The sequence below is a fragment of the Carassius carassius genome, chromosome 45 (genome assembly GCF_963082965.1).
Source record: "Carassius carassius chromosome 45, fCarCar2.1, whole genome shotgun sequence".
NCBI lineage: Eukaryota > Metazoa > Chordata > Actinopteri > Cypriniformes > Cyprinidae > Carassius > Carassius carassius.
Window position 1 is genome coordinate 26,015,058 of NC_081799.1, and position 18,336 is coordinate 26,033,393.

Here is an 18,336-nt window from a genome sequence, read left to right on the forward strand (position 1 = left end):
CTAATATTCCAAACTTTCTTCACAAAAGCAGATGTTCGGCAGGAAGTTCACAGTCAGATTTAAAACAGGTTTAAAAACATCAATAAACACCTTCTTTTGTGGAAGGAGGAAGGTCTATGGGTTTGGAGCAATATGAGTGTGGATGAATGATAATTTTCTCTTTTTCTGCCTGAAGAATCGCTCTAAACGAAGTCCAGAAAGTGGAGGGATGGTGAAGTGGATCTGTTTGCAGACGCGTGGAGAGGAACTGATCCTATCGATCTGTGTGAGATCTGACAGAGCCTTTGATTATCTGCCAGACTCCTAAACCTGGAGGAGGCACAGCGACACAAACACTACAGACAGAGAGAGAGAGAGAGAGAGAGAGAGAAGAGAGAGACAGAGAGAGAGAGACAGAGAGAGACAGAGAGAGAGAGAGAGAGAGAGAGAGAGAGAGAGAGAGAGAGAGAGAGAGAGAGAGAGCTGACCGGCCTGCAAACACACAGATCTATTCCTGGTCAGCCGGACGACATGGATAGACCCTCATTTCTCTCCAAACTGAAAGGTTTCTGTATTATTCATAAACTTCCACCATTATGCTCCATGATGCACAAATCTATTCCTGGTCAGTCGGCTGACTGCTTAAATGATACATTAAAATGAGAAATGTTTCTTGGCAACTAACTGAAGAACAAATAAATTCTCTCTCTCTCAATTCAATTCAATTTAATATGTGCTTTATTGGCATGACAATTGTTACAATGTATTGCCTAGAGGTCGACCGATATTGGATTTTGCCGATACCGATAGCAAAGTTGGACCACATTGGCCGATACCGATTAATTAACCAATAGTTTTTAAAATGAATACTGAAAGAAAAGCTAAAATAGTGTTTTATATACAAAAAAAATGTAATAAGTAGGATTAATAATAATAATAATAATAAGAGTTACATTTTTTTCCTAAATTACATTTTATTTATTTCCAAATTCTGTTATAAAAATTTTCTGGATTCTGTTTTTTCCATTTTAATTTTACTTTTTTAATAGTTAAATTAAAGTTTATGAATCATAAAGTAAGTCTAATTAAATTAATTTGAATTAGATTGGCAGGATTTTCGGTCTGAAGTCTCTCTCTGTTCAGCGTTCAGCGTGCAGCGTCACGTGTCTAAACACACAGCATGTGCTGACAGTGATTTCAGCCACTAGAGGCCGCTCTCGCACTGTATAATGAAAACAGAGCCTTCTCAGCCGCTCCAGCAACAGACCCAACCCAGGAAACTATCAGCCGCTCCAACAAGGGACGAAACCATAGACTGTATAAAAACATGGACGTAGTGTCCGTGACGTCACCCGTTGTCTCCTGAAGTGTGTTTTTGAAGCCTAAAGTCTGTAGAGCGGGCCGTCGCCATCTTGGCAGCGCGTCACCGCGCGACTCTGCCGGACAATCAAAAATGGGCAAAAAGGCGGGAGCTAGTTGCTGAAGCCACACCCACCTAGCACGACGGTAGTGTCAGCAGCGGCAATCCACCTGTCACTCAAGTGGCTACGCCCTTAATTATGCAGAACTTTAAGTCTTAATATAATTTAAACGGATGAGTTATAAAAAAATTCACCCCCCTCACAGTTGTCATGAAGGTCAAAATTAGCTATTTAGACCAAAATCTTTTTTTGCACCAGGCTGTAAACATGTTTTTTCCTGCTGTAAAGTTGGGCATTTTAACATGGGGAGTCTATGGAACTCCCTTTTGCAGCCAGCCTCAAGCGGCCAGTCGATGAATTGCAGTTTTAGTCACTTCCTTATTGGCCTCACGAGAGAGAGCGGGAGGTTGGCGCTCGGACGAAACATGGAAAACTATCGGCATGGATTTTTGCCGATGACCGATTGTTCCAGCAATCAACTATCGGTGCCGATTAATCGGTAAAACCGACAAATCGGTCGACCTCTAGATTGCCAAAAACAGTATCTAATAAAAAAATTCTAAAAAACCGATACGTATTAAAAAAAAATAATATTTTTTTTAACACACACACACATATATATATATATATATATATATATATATATATATATATATATATATATATATATATATACACACACATATATAATAATAGTAAATAAATAATAAAAATACAATTTCTTTATGCCTCTCTCTCTATATATGAGTCAAAATAAATTAAAATGTGATATTTATTTTTTTGCTGTTCATGTTAATTTTTTTTAAACAAGCATGTTAATTTGATTATATTCGTTTAATGAAACTACCGAAGCCCAGCTACAATACAAATTTATCAATATAATATATATTAGTATTGTCAGATGATTAATTGTGATTAATCGCATCCAAAAGAACAATTTTAGTTTACATAATATATATGTGTACTGTGTATATTTATTATTTATATATAAATACACACACACACGCAGGCACACACAGAACCTAAGCTTCTAGAGACACATAAGTCTGAAGTAATGAATTTGATAAAGGGGTGCAGAGTCAGTGCTGGTTTTGTGGGCAAACATCAATGTCTTGAATTTTATGCGAGCAGTGCAAATTGATAAACATTCATTCTTTTTGGCTCATTAAAAATTAATCTTGCTGTCGCTTTCTGGATTAATTGTAAAGGTTTGATAAAACTGGCTGTAAGACCTGCCAAGAGAGCATTACAATAGTCCAGCCACAGAACAAGAGCTTGAACAAGGAGCGGTGCAGGATGTTCCCAAAGAAAGGGAAACTCTTCTTTAAAAGAAAGTAAGCAGTGCTGCTTCTGGAGTAAATTTGTTTTGTTTGTAGTATTATTTCTCTGTTCCTGGCAAGTCGGCTGACATGGATACTCCCTCGTTTCTCTTCTGTATTATTCATAAACTTCCACAATTACGTCCTCCATCTTTAAAGACGATATCAGGGTAAATGATGACTCTCTACAGGAGTGTAAAGCCGATTGTATTCCGGCCCGTTTGGACTCAGCGAATGATGAAAGTCCTCCGATATCATCTGAACATGCAACTCTCCCGTCTGGCAATCGCACTTTGATGATAAAGCGGCACACTTAGCGTGGCAAGCATTACAATGTATCGCTGAGATTAATACATTTCTTTGAACATTTGAACTTTAGATAGAAAGAGAGCGTGTGAGAGAGAGAGAGAGACGAAAACAGGGTGGAAATAAAAAGCATTATTGAGCGGTTTAGCTGGAGAGACGGCCGAGAGACAGACACATTTCCTCAGCCAGCGATCACAGCAGCCATGTGTGAAAGAGACGCCCAGGGCTTTAGGACCATAGAGGAGCAACACACACACACACACACCAACGCTCACACACCAACGCTCACACACACACACACACAGACACACACATGCTCACACACACCGCTTCAGAGTTCGTTTCATTAATATTATTAAGCTTAAACCTAATTTGGTTCAATTTTTCCATTTACTTCATCTTATTTACCCTCTGTATTGTCTATTTCCGTACTTCGAAGCAACAGATCACTGAGAAATGAACATTTTTGTTTCAAACATTCCTTTAAACCTGTATGACTTTATAGAAGAAACATATTTTGAAGACAACTGACTTTCATTGCAGAATAATGTGTTATAATGACGTTATAAATGTTTGAAGTTCAGAATTTCATTTTTGGGTGGATTATCACTTTAAATGTGTGGTATTAATGGTAAATATTGTAAATAAACAGCTTGAACCAGTCTTAAGTGTTTTTTTTTTTTTAGCTTCTCTGGTCTAAGCTATTCTCCCTGGCTTGATACAAGCACAAAAACCAGCTAAACAGAACAAACCTCCTTACACTAGACAGTCTAAAGTGGTTTACTGGTCTAAGCTTTTATCCCGGGATTAAGACATGGACAAAACGCCTCTAAAAGTATCTAAAGAGAATGGATGAGAAAACTACATCACACTAGACAGTCCAAGTGGGTTTTGCTGGTTTAGATGGTCTCCCAGGATTGATATAATTCCAAACTCCTTTTGAATCCAGCTAAACAGATCAGACCATCTGAGCAAACCTGGAAAGTCTAAGGTGTTTTTGGTCACGTTTTCTGGTCAGTTTTGCTGGTCTCAACGTGTTTAAATTGGTTTAAATGGTCTTCCAGGCTTCATGCTAGCCCAAAATATCTCTAAAACAGCAAAACAGACCAGAATGGCTGACCAAATGATTGTAGACTAGACAGTCTAATGTGGTGTGACGGCCTAAACTGGTTTAGATGGATTTGTAGGATTGATATAAGCAAAACGGACCAGACTAGACAGTCTAAGGCGGCCTGTTTACATAGTCTGAACTCTTTTGCTTGTATCAAGCCTAGGAGTCAATCTAAACTACTTTGAACCGGCAAATCATATTAGATCTAGTTTACAGTAATTTGGTCAGGTCATGGTTTTAGAAGGGGTTAAGCTTCTGTGACCATCTAATTCAGCTTAGGCCAGCAAACCACCCAAGACTCTCCAGTGTACAGAGTTTCGGTCATGTATTCTCATCTGTTTTACTTGTCTACGCATGTAAACATGCATTCTAGTTTCTTTGTTTTCTGGTTTTAAGCCTAGGTTACCATCTAATCTAGATAAGACTGTCAAATCACCTGATACTGTCTAGTTTTAGTCACATTTTCTGCTTGTTTTGCTGGTCTCAGCTGTTCTAAGCTGGTTTAAATGGTCACCCAAGCTTAGATACAAGCCCAAAACCCTTCTAAAACCAGCAAAACAGACCAGACTACATGACCAAACCACCTTAGACCGTCTGGTCTGGTCTGTTGTGCTTCAAGCCAAGGAGTCCATCTAACCTCCAAAAACTGTCTTGTCTAAAATGATTTGGTCACTCAGTCAAGTCTGTTTTGCTGGTTTTAGAAGGGTTTTGGGCCTTAATTAAGCTTTGGAGATCATCTTAGACAGTTCAGACCGAGCTTAAACATGTATTCTTGTCCGTTTTGCTGGTCTGAGCTGGTCTAACCTGGTTAACCATTTTAAACCAAGCAAAACAGACCAGATTGGGTGACCAAACCACCTTAGACTGTAATCAAGTTTTGGAGACCATCTAAACCAGTTCAGACCAGCTTAGACATGCATTCTAGTCTGTTTAGTCACCCAATATGGTCTATTGTCTGGTTTTAAGCCTAGGTGACCATATAATCTAGATCAGACCATCAAAAGACCTTAGACTGTCCAGTTTTGGTCACATTTTTTGTATGGTTTTAGTAAATCACATTTTCTGGTATGTTTTATTGGTCTCAGCTGGTCTAATAAGCTGGTTAAAATGGTCACCCAGGCTTGATGCAAGCCTAAAACCAGCGAAAAAGAATATACTATGTGACTAAACCACTTTAGACTGTCTAGTCCCATCTGTTTTGCTTGCATCAAATCTAAACTGTCTTGTCTAAAATGATTTGATCACCCAGTCTGGTCTGTTTTGCTGGTTTTAGAAGGGTTTTGGGCTTGAATCAAGCTTGGATTGTCTAAGCCAGTTTAGACCATCTGAGACTGTTTACGCTGTTTTTTTCAGACTCTTAAGAAGGGAAATGAGATGTTATGAAGAAAGAAAAAGTATTAGGAGGAACTGAGAAAGGTTTGGAGACACATGCAAACAGAAATCAATGAAATGAAGGACTCACATGGATGTGGCAGAGCATTGCTCTTGTCTGTGGGTTCGGAGGACTTCTGATATAAGGAACCTTTGGGAGAGAGGGAGGGATGGAGGGTGAGGGATGGAAATCAAATTCAACACAATCGGATTGAACAAATTGAAACAAGCTAACAAAGACATGAGCGATGAGGGCAGCGGCGGACGATTCTTCTCCATTTGGTGTCACTTTTAGCCTCTCCTGGACTCTTTCTGCAGACAAACGACTCGCAAGTGAACACAGCCATCCGTCAGCCGCGTTTTAGTGCTTCATTAGGACTAACGAGCCAGAGGGACGGATGGTTTTACGCTGATAAACAGTCCTGGAGTCAATGAGACAAAAGCACTCGCAGCTTCCCATCTGACACACGGACACGAGGAATCAGCTGTACTCTGAGAGCTGGACGCTAATGTAGCATGAGCTACGGCCCTAAATCACTCCCACACTGACTCCAGGAGCCCGACGGGGCCCGAGACTCCAGCGTATCTGCATCTCAAGAGCGCTGCAGGGCTGCATTTACATCAAACGCTTCGGTGCTGCTGCTTTCTTTCCTGCATTTTCTACTGAAGTGGTATGAATGAAAAGACGCCGAAGTAGAGCTGCACGAGTCTGGATACACTGAGAATCACCTTTTTTGTTCTCATTTTTCATTTAAAAATTAAGAAGCAGTTTGCATGAATGATTCAATGACTCATAAATACTTCACTTGTTTCATTTGTTTGGTATTAGTGTTTTCTGTCTCTTCATATAAAGTATAAAGGTGAAAGCATTGGGGCAAGTATTAGGTTTCATGCTGCAAAAAGTTGCACGAGATCCAGTTTCTGGAAGAAAAAGCCAGCGTTTGCCCTTGTGTTTGTCATGCCCTTTCTGCAGATCGATATGTCAAGAAAATGTCATCTGTCTGTGCGTTATTTAAGCAAAGCCCCGAAAAGCAACATCATAACAAAACAAGACACCAACGGAGCGGACGGGCGATCAAGCGCAACCTTCACAGCTCCAGCGCCAAAGGTTAAAACTATAGAGAAAACACTTTAAATTCAATCTGCAACTGCAGCCGAAACACAATTTGAGCACTTTACAAACTCAAAAAGCAAATAGCTTTCTAACTCGGACTGGAAGATGCCATTAGCGCAGAGGAAACGTCCCATAAACGCTTCCTAACGGCATGAACCCGTGCTCCTGCTGGACGAGCAGAGTTCACGTATCAAGTGTAATTCATGTCCAATGATATCTGCAATAATGTGAGCTTTCAGATAATGTGGATTTCTGCTAAACGGCCGCTGAAGCCGTCATTAGCATGCACATAAGTGGTTTCACCCTTTTAGCTGGAGAAAGAGGGGAAAATCAATCAGGGGAAGTGAGCCTAAATCTATAACGTTATGGGTTTTATATTCCTCACAAACTGGCCATCAATCTGAGCAGGACTAATGCTCCCACAATGCATTTCACCGGGAAAATAGGAAGATTCAAATGGCAGAGAAATGACTTCAATATCTGAGATCAGAGTCGTTCCTGAAAGCTCAGTTATCAACTCAACCAACACTTGCTTTAGGACACAGACCAGAGCCAGACCTTATAAACCAGAGCCCTAATCTTATAAAACTGATGAAAGAAGTCTGTTTTTAACAAATTATATTAAGAAATGTTGCTGAGTAGCTAATATCATTTATACACCAAATATATATATTAACAAATACCTACAAAACTAAAAAAAATAATAATATATATATATTTTTTATTATAAATCTTTCTTTAAATTATTATATTTAGTTATTTAACTTATTTAAAATGTATTATAACTTATTTTATTTATATTTAAAAAATATAGTTACACTAATAATAATTATTTGGGGAAATGTGATTAATTGTCACAATGCCAAGTAATCTTATATTACTTTATTAATAATACATTTTATTTATAATGCACTTTTACTCAAATTGCTATGAACAATTAGAAATATACAAATGAAATACAAGGAGAAAAACAAACAAAATTAATCAATACAAATAAAATAAAAAAAATTATCTCAACATAAGCAATTTTAAAAGATACAGTAGGTTTTTCTTTATAAATATTTGCGCTATTAAACAATTAATTGCGATTAATCGCATTCAAAATATAAGTTTGTTTACATTATTTAAGTATGTGTACTGTGTATATTTATTATGTATATAGAAATACACACATGAAAGTATATATTTTTTAAAATATTTACGGGCATATACATTTTTATATGTATATTCTTATATTTTATATTATATATAAATATATTTAATATATAAATATAAAATTTTTCTTAAATCTATACATGCATGTGTTTGTATTTATATACACATAACAAATATACACAGTACACATACATAAATAATGTTAAAAAAAAAACTATTTTGGATGTAATTAATCGGGATTAATCGTTTGACCGCACTAATATATATTTAAAAAACTTATGGTGAAACAATGCTAAAGTCTAAAAACAACAGTTTAACATTTTGATAAGATATATTTGAGTAGCAAAATCAGTTTATATCATTTATACAAAAATATATATATTTAAAAAAACAAATAAAGTCATAATTACAATTTATTATGTGTTTATTAAAATGCAAAAATTAATATTATCAAGTTGTCATTACACTAATGATCATTTTGCGTGAAATGTGTGTAATTGCCACAATGCAAAATAATCCTATATTAGTAAAAAACAAAAAGAAAGAAAAAAGATTTAAAATACTAATATTACAAAGAAAGACGACGTGACACTGAAGACTGGAGGAATGATGCTGAAAATACAGCTGTGCATCACAGAAATAAATTACACTAACACAGATTCACACAGAAAACAGCTGCTTTACATTAGAATAATGTTTCAGAATTTTTTACTGTTTATAAATGCAATTTGAATTTTTAATTATTAATGCAATTATACTTGATAATTATAAATCTTCCCATGATGCACTGAAATGAAGTTTGTAAAACTAAAGAAACATTTCTGAAGTCTAAGAAGCATCAGACGCACACAGACTCCGATCAATACTCTGATTAACACTCGCTCATCATTTATACGCTAAAATCAAACAGGTAATTAGATTCCTGATTATCATTAACGATGTTTGATTCAGTCTGCAACGTATCTCAACAACCCCTGGAAGTTTCTTTTTCATGACCTAATCAAAATGAATATGAACTCACGGATGCCTCAACAAACACATTTATTACTGAGGAAACACTTTTGTTTTTGCAGCCTGCGTTCTAGTTTTCAGAGAGAGAGTGAGAGAGAGAGAGAGAGAGAGACACAGAGAGTGAGAGAGAGAGAGAGAGAGATAGGATTAGCAGATAAACACGGCCAGTGTCTCTTCAGAAGAGAGAAACATTTGGTTTCAAACCTCCTCTGGCCTTCACAACCTCTGCATGTATAATCAATAACAGACAGCAGAGACACGAGTTACTGTTAGACTGGATGAACTAAACGGAAAAACACGGGAAACGATCCCGTCCCGACCTCCGCTGGAACGCTTCGCATTTTCCCACCGAGCTGCTGGAGCACATGTGAAGCCTTTGTCATCATTCAGTTACTCGTCAGACTCGTCCGCTCTTGTTTTTACTGCTTCACGCAGCTCTTTACCATGACTGCTGCATGCTGGGATCCAACACAGACAAGAAACTACTAATATAAAAGAAGTCTGGGGTCTTTGTCCTTCATGGATCCTGACAGATCTCTATATGCTTCTACTGCATGGAAAAACCTGAGCAAAACTACTTCTTTTGTGTTTTACAGCAGAGTCAGGCTACTACAGGTTTGGAACATGAGGAAATTATGACAAAATGATACATTTTTAATAAGAAAGGCCTAAAATCAAACTTGACTGAGGGGTGTGGGCCTAAAATAAATGTTGCATTATATCCAGTTATTAAAATATTACAATTAAAATTTAAATAACTACACAAAAAAATAATAGCTTGATTAAATTTTTTTTTTTTTTATTAAGTTTTTGCAACTACAACGAAAAAAAGTTAAAACAAAAAAATAAATGAGAAATAAAGATATGCTTCCATGGCATTTAATTAGACTGCTTTTTCATCATATTCAATTATACTAATTAATATTTATATAAATGCACTACAATTAAAAAAATAAAAATTAATGTTTAAATATATGTATTTTTTATCGAATTCACATACATTGTTTTTTACATTTGTAATGCAAAGATAAAACAAAAACAAGACAAGTACATATATTATATTCAACAATATTATTATAATTTATAATATTTATATAAACGTACTATATTTTTTACATTTAACCATTTACGTGTATATATATATATATATATATATATATATATATATATATATATATATATATATATATATATATACACGCATATGTGTATGTATTTAAATCAAATTCACTAATATTGTTTTTACATTAAAAAAAAGAAAGTTAAAAATGTTGATAAGAATGTCCTGGCTTTTTTTTTTTCTCCCTATTTTCCTTTTTTTTTCTTTAATGACGTGGACTGCCAAATCAAACAACAGATTTTGTCATCTCTGTTTTAAATGAATGATTTCAGAAGAATAACAGCTAGAAGAGTTTTTATTTTCTGCTTTTCCACTTGCATGAGCTTAAAACATCCTCTGAAGGAGAGGAGGACTCATAAAAACAGCTTGTCAACACGTTTAATTACCTTCACAAGAAAAGCAGCTGAGAGTCTGAGCGGCTGTGATTTCCTCTCTCTCGATCTCAGACTCCTGCACTTTTAAAATAGGGTCCAAATCATAGTAATCATAGACGTGGAGCAATTATGAAACTTTGTGTAAGTAGGATATAATCACTTATCATTATTTTAAATATAGCTGCTGAATGCTGGACGGCGTGTGGAGTTTCGGCTATATTTACACGACCAACATCTGCCTCGATCCAATCCATCAGACCACAACAGAGTTCCATCAGGCTATAAAAACAAGACTAGAGAGGGTGAACCCGTATCTGAGGGGTGATTTGTGTGAGGAGGAAGAGGAGGAGGAAGGGTGGCACTCACTCTGCATACAGAGCCCATCCGTACAGTTCTTGGACTGCAGCACTGTTCCCTCGCAGTCCTTTCCGCCGTTTTTGGGGGCTGGAGCGCTGCACTCGCGCCGTCTCCAGTGAGTGCACTCTGTCCCACACGTCGACCACTTGCTCCACTCCGTCCACAGACCGTCCACTGCAGAAAACACAGCACACAGTGACCACAGACCACGCTCACTGCCTTCACAAATAATTGCAAATCTTCAAACATTTATTTAAATATATAGAATTATATATATATATATGAACCTGGAGCACAAAAGCAGTCTTAAGTCTCTGGGGTATATTTGTAGCAATAGCCAAAAAAAACATTGCATGGTTCAAAATTATCTATTTTTTCTTTTTCTTGCCAAAAATATCATATTATATTAGAATATTAATATCATGAGGATATTAAGTAAAGATAATCTTCCATGAAGATATTTTGCAAATCTCCTACCGTGAATATATCAAAACTTCATGTTTGATTAGTAATATGCATGGCTAAGAACTTCATTTGAACAACTTTAAAGATGATTTTCTCAATATTTAGATTTTTTTTGCTCCCTCAGATTCCAAATTTCCAAATAGTTGTATCTCAGACAAATATTGTTCTCCGAACAAACCACACATCACTGGAGAGATGATTTATTCAGCTTCAGATGATGCATACATCTCAATTTCGGAAAATTTACACTGTACGATGTATTCATGCTATTAAACTGTATTTATTTGAAAATGTAATTAATTTATTATTATTTGACTATATCAGTGTTTTGGGCATCGGCCAGCACTCAGTGCTGTAGTACCTGGACAGAGCGGGTTGCAGACCAGTTTCTGGATGGCTTGACCCTCACAGATGGCTCCTCCGTTCAGAGGCGCGGGATTGGTGCAGCTGCGTGTCCTCTTCTGATAGCCCCGCCCACAGCGACTGCTGCACACTGACCACTCCGTCCACGTCGACCAGCCGCCGTTCACTGCAGCGAGAAACACAGCCACTCAGTCTCTCACTCATTACATCTGTGTCTGTGACGAGAGCCGGACTTCAGTGGAACACAACAGGAGATGATTAGCAGACAGTGACTGAAGCTGTATGAACAAATCAAACACAAGTGATATTTGAAGTACAGTTACTTTTTAATATAGTTTAACCCTTTGCCTTCCAAGAAAGTCATACAAGTTTGGAATAGACTGACGTGAAAACTGGTTTCCGCCACAGAAAAAATAAATAAAACAAAGCAATTGCAAGTGTATTCTCACAATTCAGATTAATCTGGAGTCTATCTCTCACAATTCCACAATCGTGAGTTTATATCCAACGTTCTTCTGTTGTGGTGATGAAGGAATCTCGCTCCACGATCCGGTCTGAACTTCCTCTGACACGTGTGTGTGATGGAGCAGCTCTGGAGGATGGATTGTGGTTTATTTCTCAAGCGGATGAGCTGAGATCAAAGCTCTCGTCGTCCCAGACTGCATTCAGGCCTGAATGAGCAGGCGAGGGATTGTGGCCTTTTGTCTCCAGAAATCAATCCATCACAGATTTGTGCCTTTTTATTACAGTTTCCCTTGGATTCAGCCGCACCACACGTGGAGAGTGTTTCTTGTCTTTCATCTCAGGACAGTAAGTCAGACGTGTGTGGTGATAATGGGCAGAAAGAGCTCAGAGTAAAGCAGTGTGTTAATCCAGTGACTGAGAGTGGTTTAGTATGTTAGCAGTGAGCGGCGGGAGGCGAAACTTGAGCCCGATGACATCATCAGCGCCTCCATGCCTTCATCATCTGAGAGAAGCTCCAGTCGCCAGAGCACTGAAACACTGCAACATACTTTCACTTCCCTTCACCTACACATCCTTCTTCCATGATACAAATGGTCCATCCATTTATCCATCAATCCATCCATCTGTCCATCCATTTATCAATCCATCCGTCCGTCCATTTACCCATCCGTTCGTCCATCCATCCGTCTGTCCGTCCATCCATCCATCCATTCATCCATCCATCCGTCCATCCGTGCATCCATCCATTTGTCCATCTATCCATCCATCCATCTATTCGTCCCTCCATTTGCCCACCCATCCATTTATCCATCCATCCGTCTGTCCATTTATCCATCCATCTAACCGTCCATCCATCCATCCACCAATCCATCCATCCATTTACCAATCCATCCATCTGTCCATCCGTCCTTCCATCCATCCATCTATCTGTCCTTCCATTTATCCATCAATTCCTCTATCTACCCATCTATGTATCCATCCACCTACCCATCCAACCTTTTAAAGAAAAATTAATCACATCAACATTTAAAGTTTGCTTTAAAAAACTGTGCTTTTCTAGTGAAAAATTATTTAAGTGAATGTCTTAAAATGTTCTACTTCCTTACATTCAAATTCAAAATGCAATTCTGCATCAGCATCAATTCCCTTTTTATTTTTTCATTTTTATCTGAACTGTTCATTTACAGTTTTTCTCGATTGGTTTGGCTCATTTCTTGAAACCGAGATGACATTCTCAAAACCATAAGGTCATTTGGCCAAACAGTCTTACAGTTCTGCTCGACATTATAGCTCACTAGCAAAATCAAATATCTTTCCCCAAACTCTTCTTCCATGCTTCAAAAGCAGATTCCTTTCCCATATAAAAGGTCAGTACAGTCAAAATAGCACAGATCCTTCTCAATTGCCTTGGCACATGTGCATTCATTTAGTGCTTTTGTCAAAATAACCTGGATGGTTTAGCACAACACAATGGATCCCCTGCAAAAGCTCATATCTCTCCCAAAACAGTTTATCCATGTGTCAAAACTAAATATCCTTCTCATATAAATAGTCAATGCCCCCAAAATGCATTATACCTTTGGCATTGTTTAAGCACTGCAAGTCAAAATGCTTAGACGTTTTGTCACTGAGGCACAGGTCTAGCAACAGAATACCACTATGAATAAAACTAAAAGATTTTACAGTAAAATCAGCCTCCAATAAACCACTCATACTCAAGGAAACTGTAAACATTTTTATTTGTACAAAGAAATGTTAACATTAGAGAACATACTGTGAAAAGAAAACATATACAGGATTCTGTAAATGTGAACAGTTATAAACACAAACAAAAAACAAAAAAAACTCTAGCCTACCATACTGTAAATAAAGTTTCAGAACTATAGTACAGTAATATTTTCAGTGGTCGCCATTGTCACCCTCTCTTTCCTGGCCACCATCCTCATCCTCCTGGCCATCGACGCGCTGCTCTCTGTTAGGCCATAAATTCTCATCCACATCGCAACGGATATTTTCTCTTGCGATGCAGCGAGGGAAGAAACGGCGTGAATGTCTCAACCATCCCCTACATTGATCCCCTGTGATGTCCTCACATGCAGCATCCATTGCATGCAGCAGGGCCCTCTGGTCTTGAGCCTGATGCTCATACACCCTCCACCTCCAAGCTGAAAAAAACTCCTCAATTGGATTTAGGAAAGGAGAGTAAGGTGGAAGAAACTCCATTAGCATCCGGGGATGGGTGGTGAACCAGGTTCTGATGCGTGGGCCACGGTGGAAGTTCACATTATCCCACACAATGACATAATGTGGTAGCTGAGGTCCTTCTTCACCTCTCTCATTTTCCGGGATCAGATCAGTATAAAGGTTGTCCAAAAAATTGAGGAGCTTTTGTGTATTGTAGGGCCCTAAACTGGGAATGTGTGTGGCCACACCTCTTTCTGATATAGCGGCACACATTGTTATATTTGCTCCTCGCTGGCCTGGGACATCCACAGTGGCTCGGTGGCCAATGATGTTACGGCCACGCCTTCGACCTTTGGCCAGGTTGAAGCCAGCTTCATCAACGAACACTAGGATGTGAGAGGTTTCGTTGCCTTCTAATGCCATTATTCTCTACAATAGAATAAAAATAAATCTAATCAGTCAAGTAGAGACAGATACTGCAGGGAGGATCTAAAGTACTGTAAAAAGAGGGAGTGAAAAACTGAAGACAATTTCTAGGCAAAATGCTCTAGTCACATAAAGCTGGATTCTGAAGGTAAAAAGGATAAAGCAAAACAAAAAAAAGTGGTAACCATGTCTTACTGTAATAGTGTTACAATGATAGACAACCAGTAGTTGACTTACATGCACATACTGGTACCGCAGCTCTTTCACTCTGTCAGAGTTTCTCTCAAATGGTACCCTGTAAATCTGTTTCATGGTCATCTGATGTTTCTTCAATACCCGGTCTATTGTGGAGATGCTGATAGAGTTTATATTTTGGAACATTACATTGTCTAGAAGGATTGCATTACGAATCTGTCTCAGTGTGATGGCATTATTTGCAATGACCATGTTGCATATTTCTCGTTCTTGTTGTTCATTTAGAAGTTTTCTTCTGCCACCCACTTGAGGCTGTCGTCCAATCCTAGACATACAAGTCAAAGGTCAACACTGTAAATTTGTTACAAAAGGAGTTACCAATGTAATTGTACTGCTGTTTTATGGTACTAAAAGTGTGATGCACTGCACAGTGACTGGAATACTATTCACAGTATTTTCTCCATTTTTTTTTCTTTGTCATTTTTATAGTATCATATAACATCACATGAAGATGTTACAGTACTCTAGGCCTACACACACACCAACACTGAATAGTTCAATAGAATAGTTCTAGACTGAGTAGACCGAGGCACATTAGGCTGCACTCGGCGACCTGCCTCTGCCATTGTGAGGCGATGGTTTATAACGTGGTCAATAAGGGTGGCCCGGATTTCATCTGGCCCCGGGCCAAGCTCTGTCTATATACTTTTGGCAGCAGTCATAATCATAGACAACACCTGTCAGGTAACTAAACAAACTGTTTGATTGGTCATCTGAGATGTGGGAAACTGCTCCTTCGTTAGTTCTAATTTCACCTGATTGATTGTCAAGTACTGTCATAAATTTATCAAATGTTCCAAGAAATTCTTTCATGGTATTATATCTTTGACTAATTTTGACAGTTGAACAGACAATTGTGCATATGATGACTTACACAATGAAACCATGCTGATATGTTTTGGAGAGAGTAACCATTTCACTGAAAAATCAACTAATCAGTTTAGATCAGCAAGATCTATTTATTTGGAAAATGTGCTAAATGTGGGCTCATTGTGCTAACTGTAGCTACTTGTACATAATCATTTGAAAAAAAGCACAAAGTCACTTGAGACATGTACTAAAGCATTTGCAATTTGATAAAACCAATGAAAAATGACATTCTGTTGTGAACAATTGCAAGGTGGTTTGGAGATTTGTCCATGTTATTTTGAGAATGTCATCTCGGTTTCAAGAAATGAGCCAAACCAATCGAGAAAAACTGTAAAGTGGCGTCCAGTCACACTCGAGCGGCCTGTCCAGTTACCCTCTTAACCAATGAGAGAGCTCAACCGTACGGTGCGAACCAGAGAGCGCTTATAATCACATCAGCCTTACGATGAGCAAGAGAAGTCAATTTATTACTGCACGGGAGACAGAAACATCTGTTTGCCAGATCTGGGATTGTATCTGCAGGGAGACCAGTAAGCGATGGCAGCAGGTGGAATGTTTTCACTTGTTGAAGAGCTCCTGAAAGACTTCACAGACCGTCAGCCTCGTGAAAGCCTTGCGTTTGCGTTCGGGGGGAATTTACACCAAGTTATTCTTTCAACACTCAAAGCAGCGACAGGTTAAAGCGCTTCCAACTTGTCAGCGCGGTTTTCTGTTCTTAAGAGGAACATTTTCCAGCTCTAGGGATTTTCACGGCACAATCCGAACAAAAGAAACTTCAGAGGAGACGGACTGCGTTGTGATGCAGGAAGCGCCAGAAGAGCAGCTGGTCAAAGTGTTGCATCAGTTTCAAACGTGGACTTTGCCTTTGTGCTTTCAAAGCTACAGAAAGATGATCAGGATTTCAAGGTGAAACACCGTCACCAGTGAACCGTTTCAGTGCACTACAAACTACTCCGAAATCTTAGCAAATAATGAAATACAAACGAACAAATAAAATAAATAAACAAATAAAACAAACAAACACCTAGCAACCACCTAAAACACCCAATAATTAAATAAAAATAAAATACCAATAAATAAATAAATGACCTGAAATCACACAAAACCCCATTTAAAGAACAAGTTAATATAAATTTTTTAAATACAACAAAAAAAACATAGCAAAATAAAATATAAATAAATAATATAATTAAAATGACTAAATAAAAATCCTTGCAACCACAGGTCAATGCACAACAAACCACTCCAAAAAAAAACAGAAAAAAACAAAATAATAATAATATATGTATATATGTATATATATATATATATGTATATATATTAAAATAAACAATACAATTTATTTTAAAAACAGCCCCAAATTTTCTTTATAAAACACTGAAGTCTACTTTTTCCATACGTTAACATACTGACTGAAAATCAAATACTAATCATGTTAAATAAGCTCATCTCATGCACTGAGGCTGACCGTAGACGATGACGGTGGCTGTGGTGCTGCGGCGTTTGGCCACGATGTTCTTGGCGACGCAGGTGTAGTTGGCGGTGTCGGACAGACGCGCCTGTTTGATGATCAGGTTGTGGTCGATGGTGATGTAGAAGTTCCTGTCGTCGGCGGGGTCGATGATCTCCTCGTTCTTCAGCCACTCCACCTGCAAGCACACAGACAGATGTTCATCTCATCTACATCCATAAATCACACACTTAGGGCCGTAATAATCGTAATAAGCCAAAATCTTGTCATTGAAGCACAGTTCTGTGATCAGTGGTACGTCTCCATTCGAAGGCCAGAGAATATTATAATAATATAATTATTATTATCAATTTAATTATGATAAAGTATATGATAATAAATGCCTTTAATCAATATGTTGTGTGGCTTATTGTGTGTTAGAAGCCACATCCTCTCACAGACGGATTTATTTCAAACACTCGACTGACGTTACCAAGTGAGTTTGGAGTACAAACATGTTATTTGGAGCAGCATTTACTACACAGAACTATAGCTCACTGAGAAGCTATGCAAACAGCTTTCATAATCGCAGAACGATTTCTTTGTTTGTGATTATATAGTCTGCTATTTTTTTTGCATAGCCTCTTAGAGAACAATGGCTCTTTGTAGTAAATGCTGCTCCATGTGTAAGCACACAATGGAGATTTACTATTGATTACAGAACAAGATGTGCATGACTATTGCATTTGATTAATCGTGCAGCCCTACATTTACAGGCAGCTTTCCACTCATTACGCTTGTGTAAAGAAGTGTTGATGTATGTGCAAAAGCTCCATAAAGCTTCAATATCCATCATGTTATTCCCCCTGAACCATTACGCAGACGCGATGGGAAGTAAAAAACGTACTTCAGTTAGTGCTTCAATGATCTTTGACCTTTATTACGAGCGTCCAGTTTCCGAACGGCCTCTGTATTAAGTGTGAGATCACATGATCAGAGAAAGTGACCGTTTTAGAGCTGCTCGACTGTAAATCACACAGATCTTCCACTGCTCTCAGGAGAGATATCGCACAGATCTGAGATCAGCAGAGGAACAAAGACGACCGACCAATCATGAGGGACTCTCTTCTTACCAGACACCTAGCAACCACACAGAAATACACAACGTTTCTTCATTTACCAGAGAAGTCTGCCTTTGCCAATCAAATGTGAAAATCCTG

At 38.0% G+C, this 18,336-nt stretch overlaps 1 protein-coding gene across 2 annotated transcripts in view; it reads right to left on the reverse strand.

Annotated features, from left to right (window-relative positions):
* Positions 1–18,336, reverse strand: part of LOC132127807 (netrin receptor UNC5C-like) — a 182,123-nt gene that overhangs the window by 24,979 nt on the left and 138,808 nt on the right. Inside the window, exons 5-8 of one of the 2 annotated variants that reach the window (XM_059539938.1) lie at positions 17,135–17,315; positions 11,465–11,632; positions 10,648–10,812; positions 5,599–5,658 (exon numbers count right to left, since the gene is read on the reverse strand). In XM_059539938.1, the coding sequence (XP_059395921.1) occupies positions 5,599–5,658; positions 10,648–10,812; positions 11,465–11,632; positions 17,135–17,315 (574 nt within the window). The remainder of the gene's footprint in view (positions 1–5,598; positions 5,659–10,647; positions 10,813–11,464; positions 11,633–17,134; positions 17,316–18,336) is intronic. The other variant, XM_059539939.1, reaches the window with a different exon arrangement.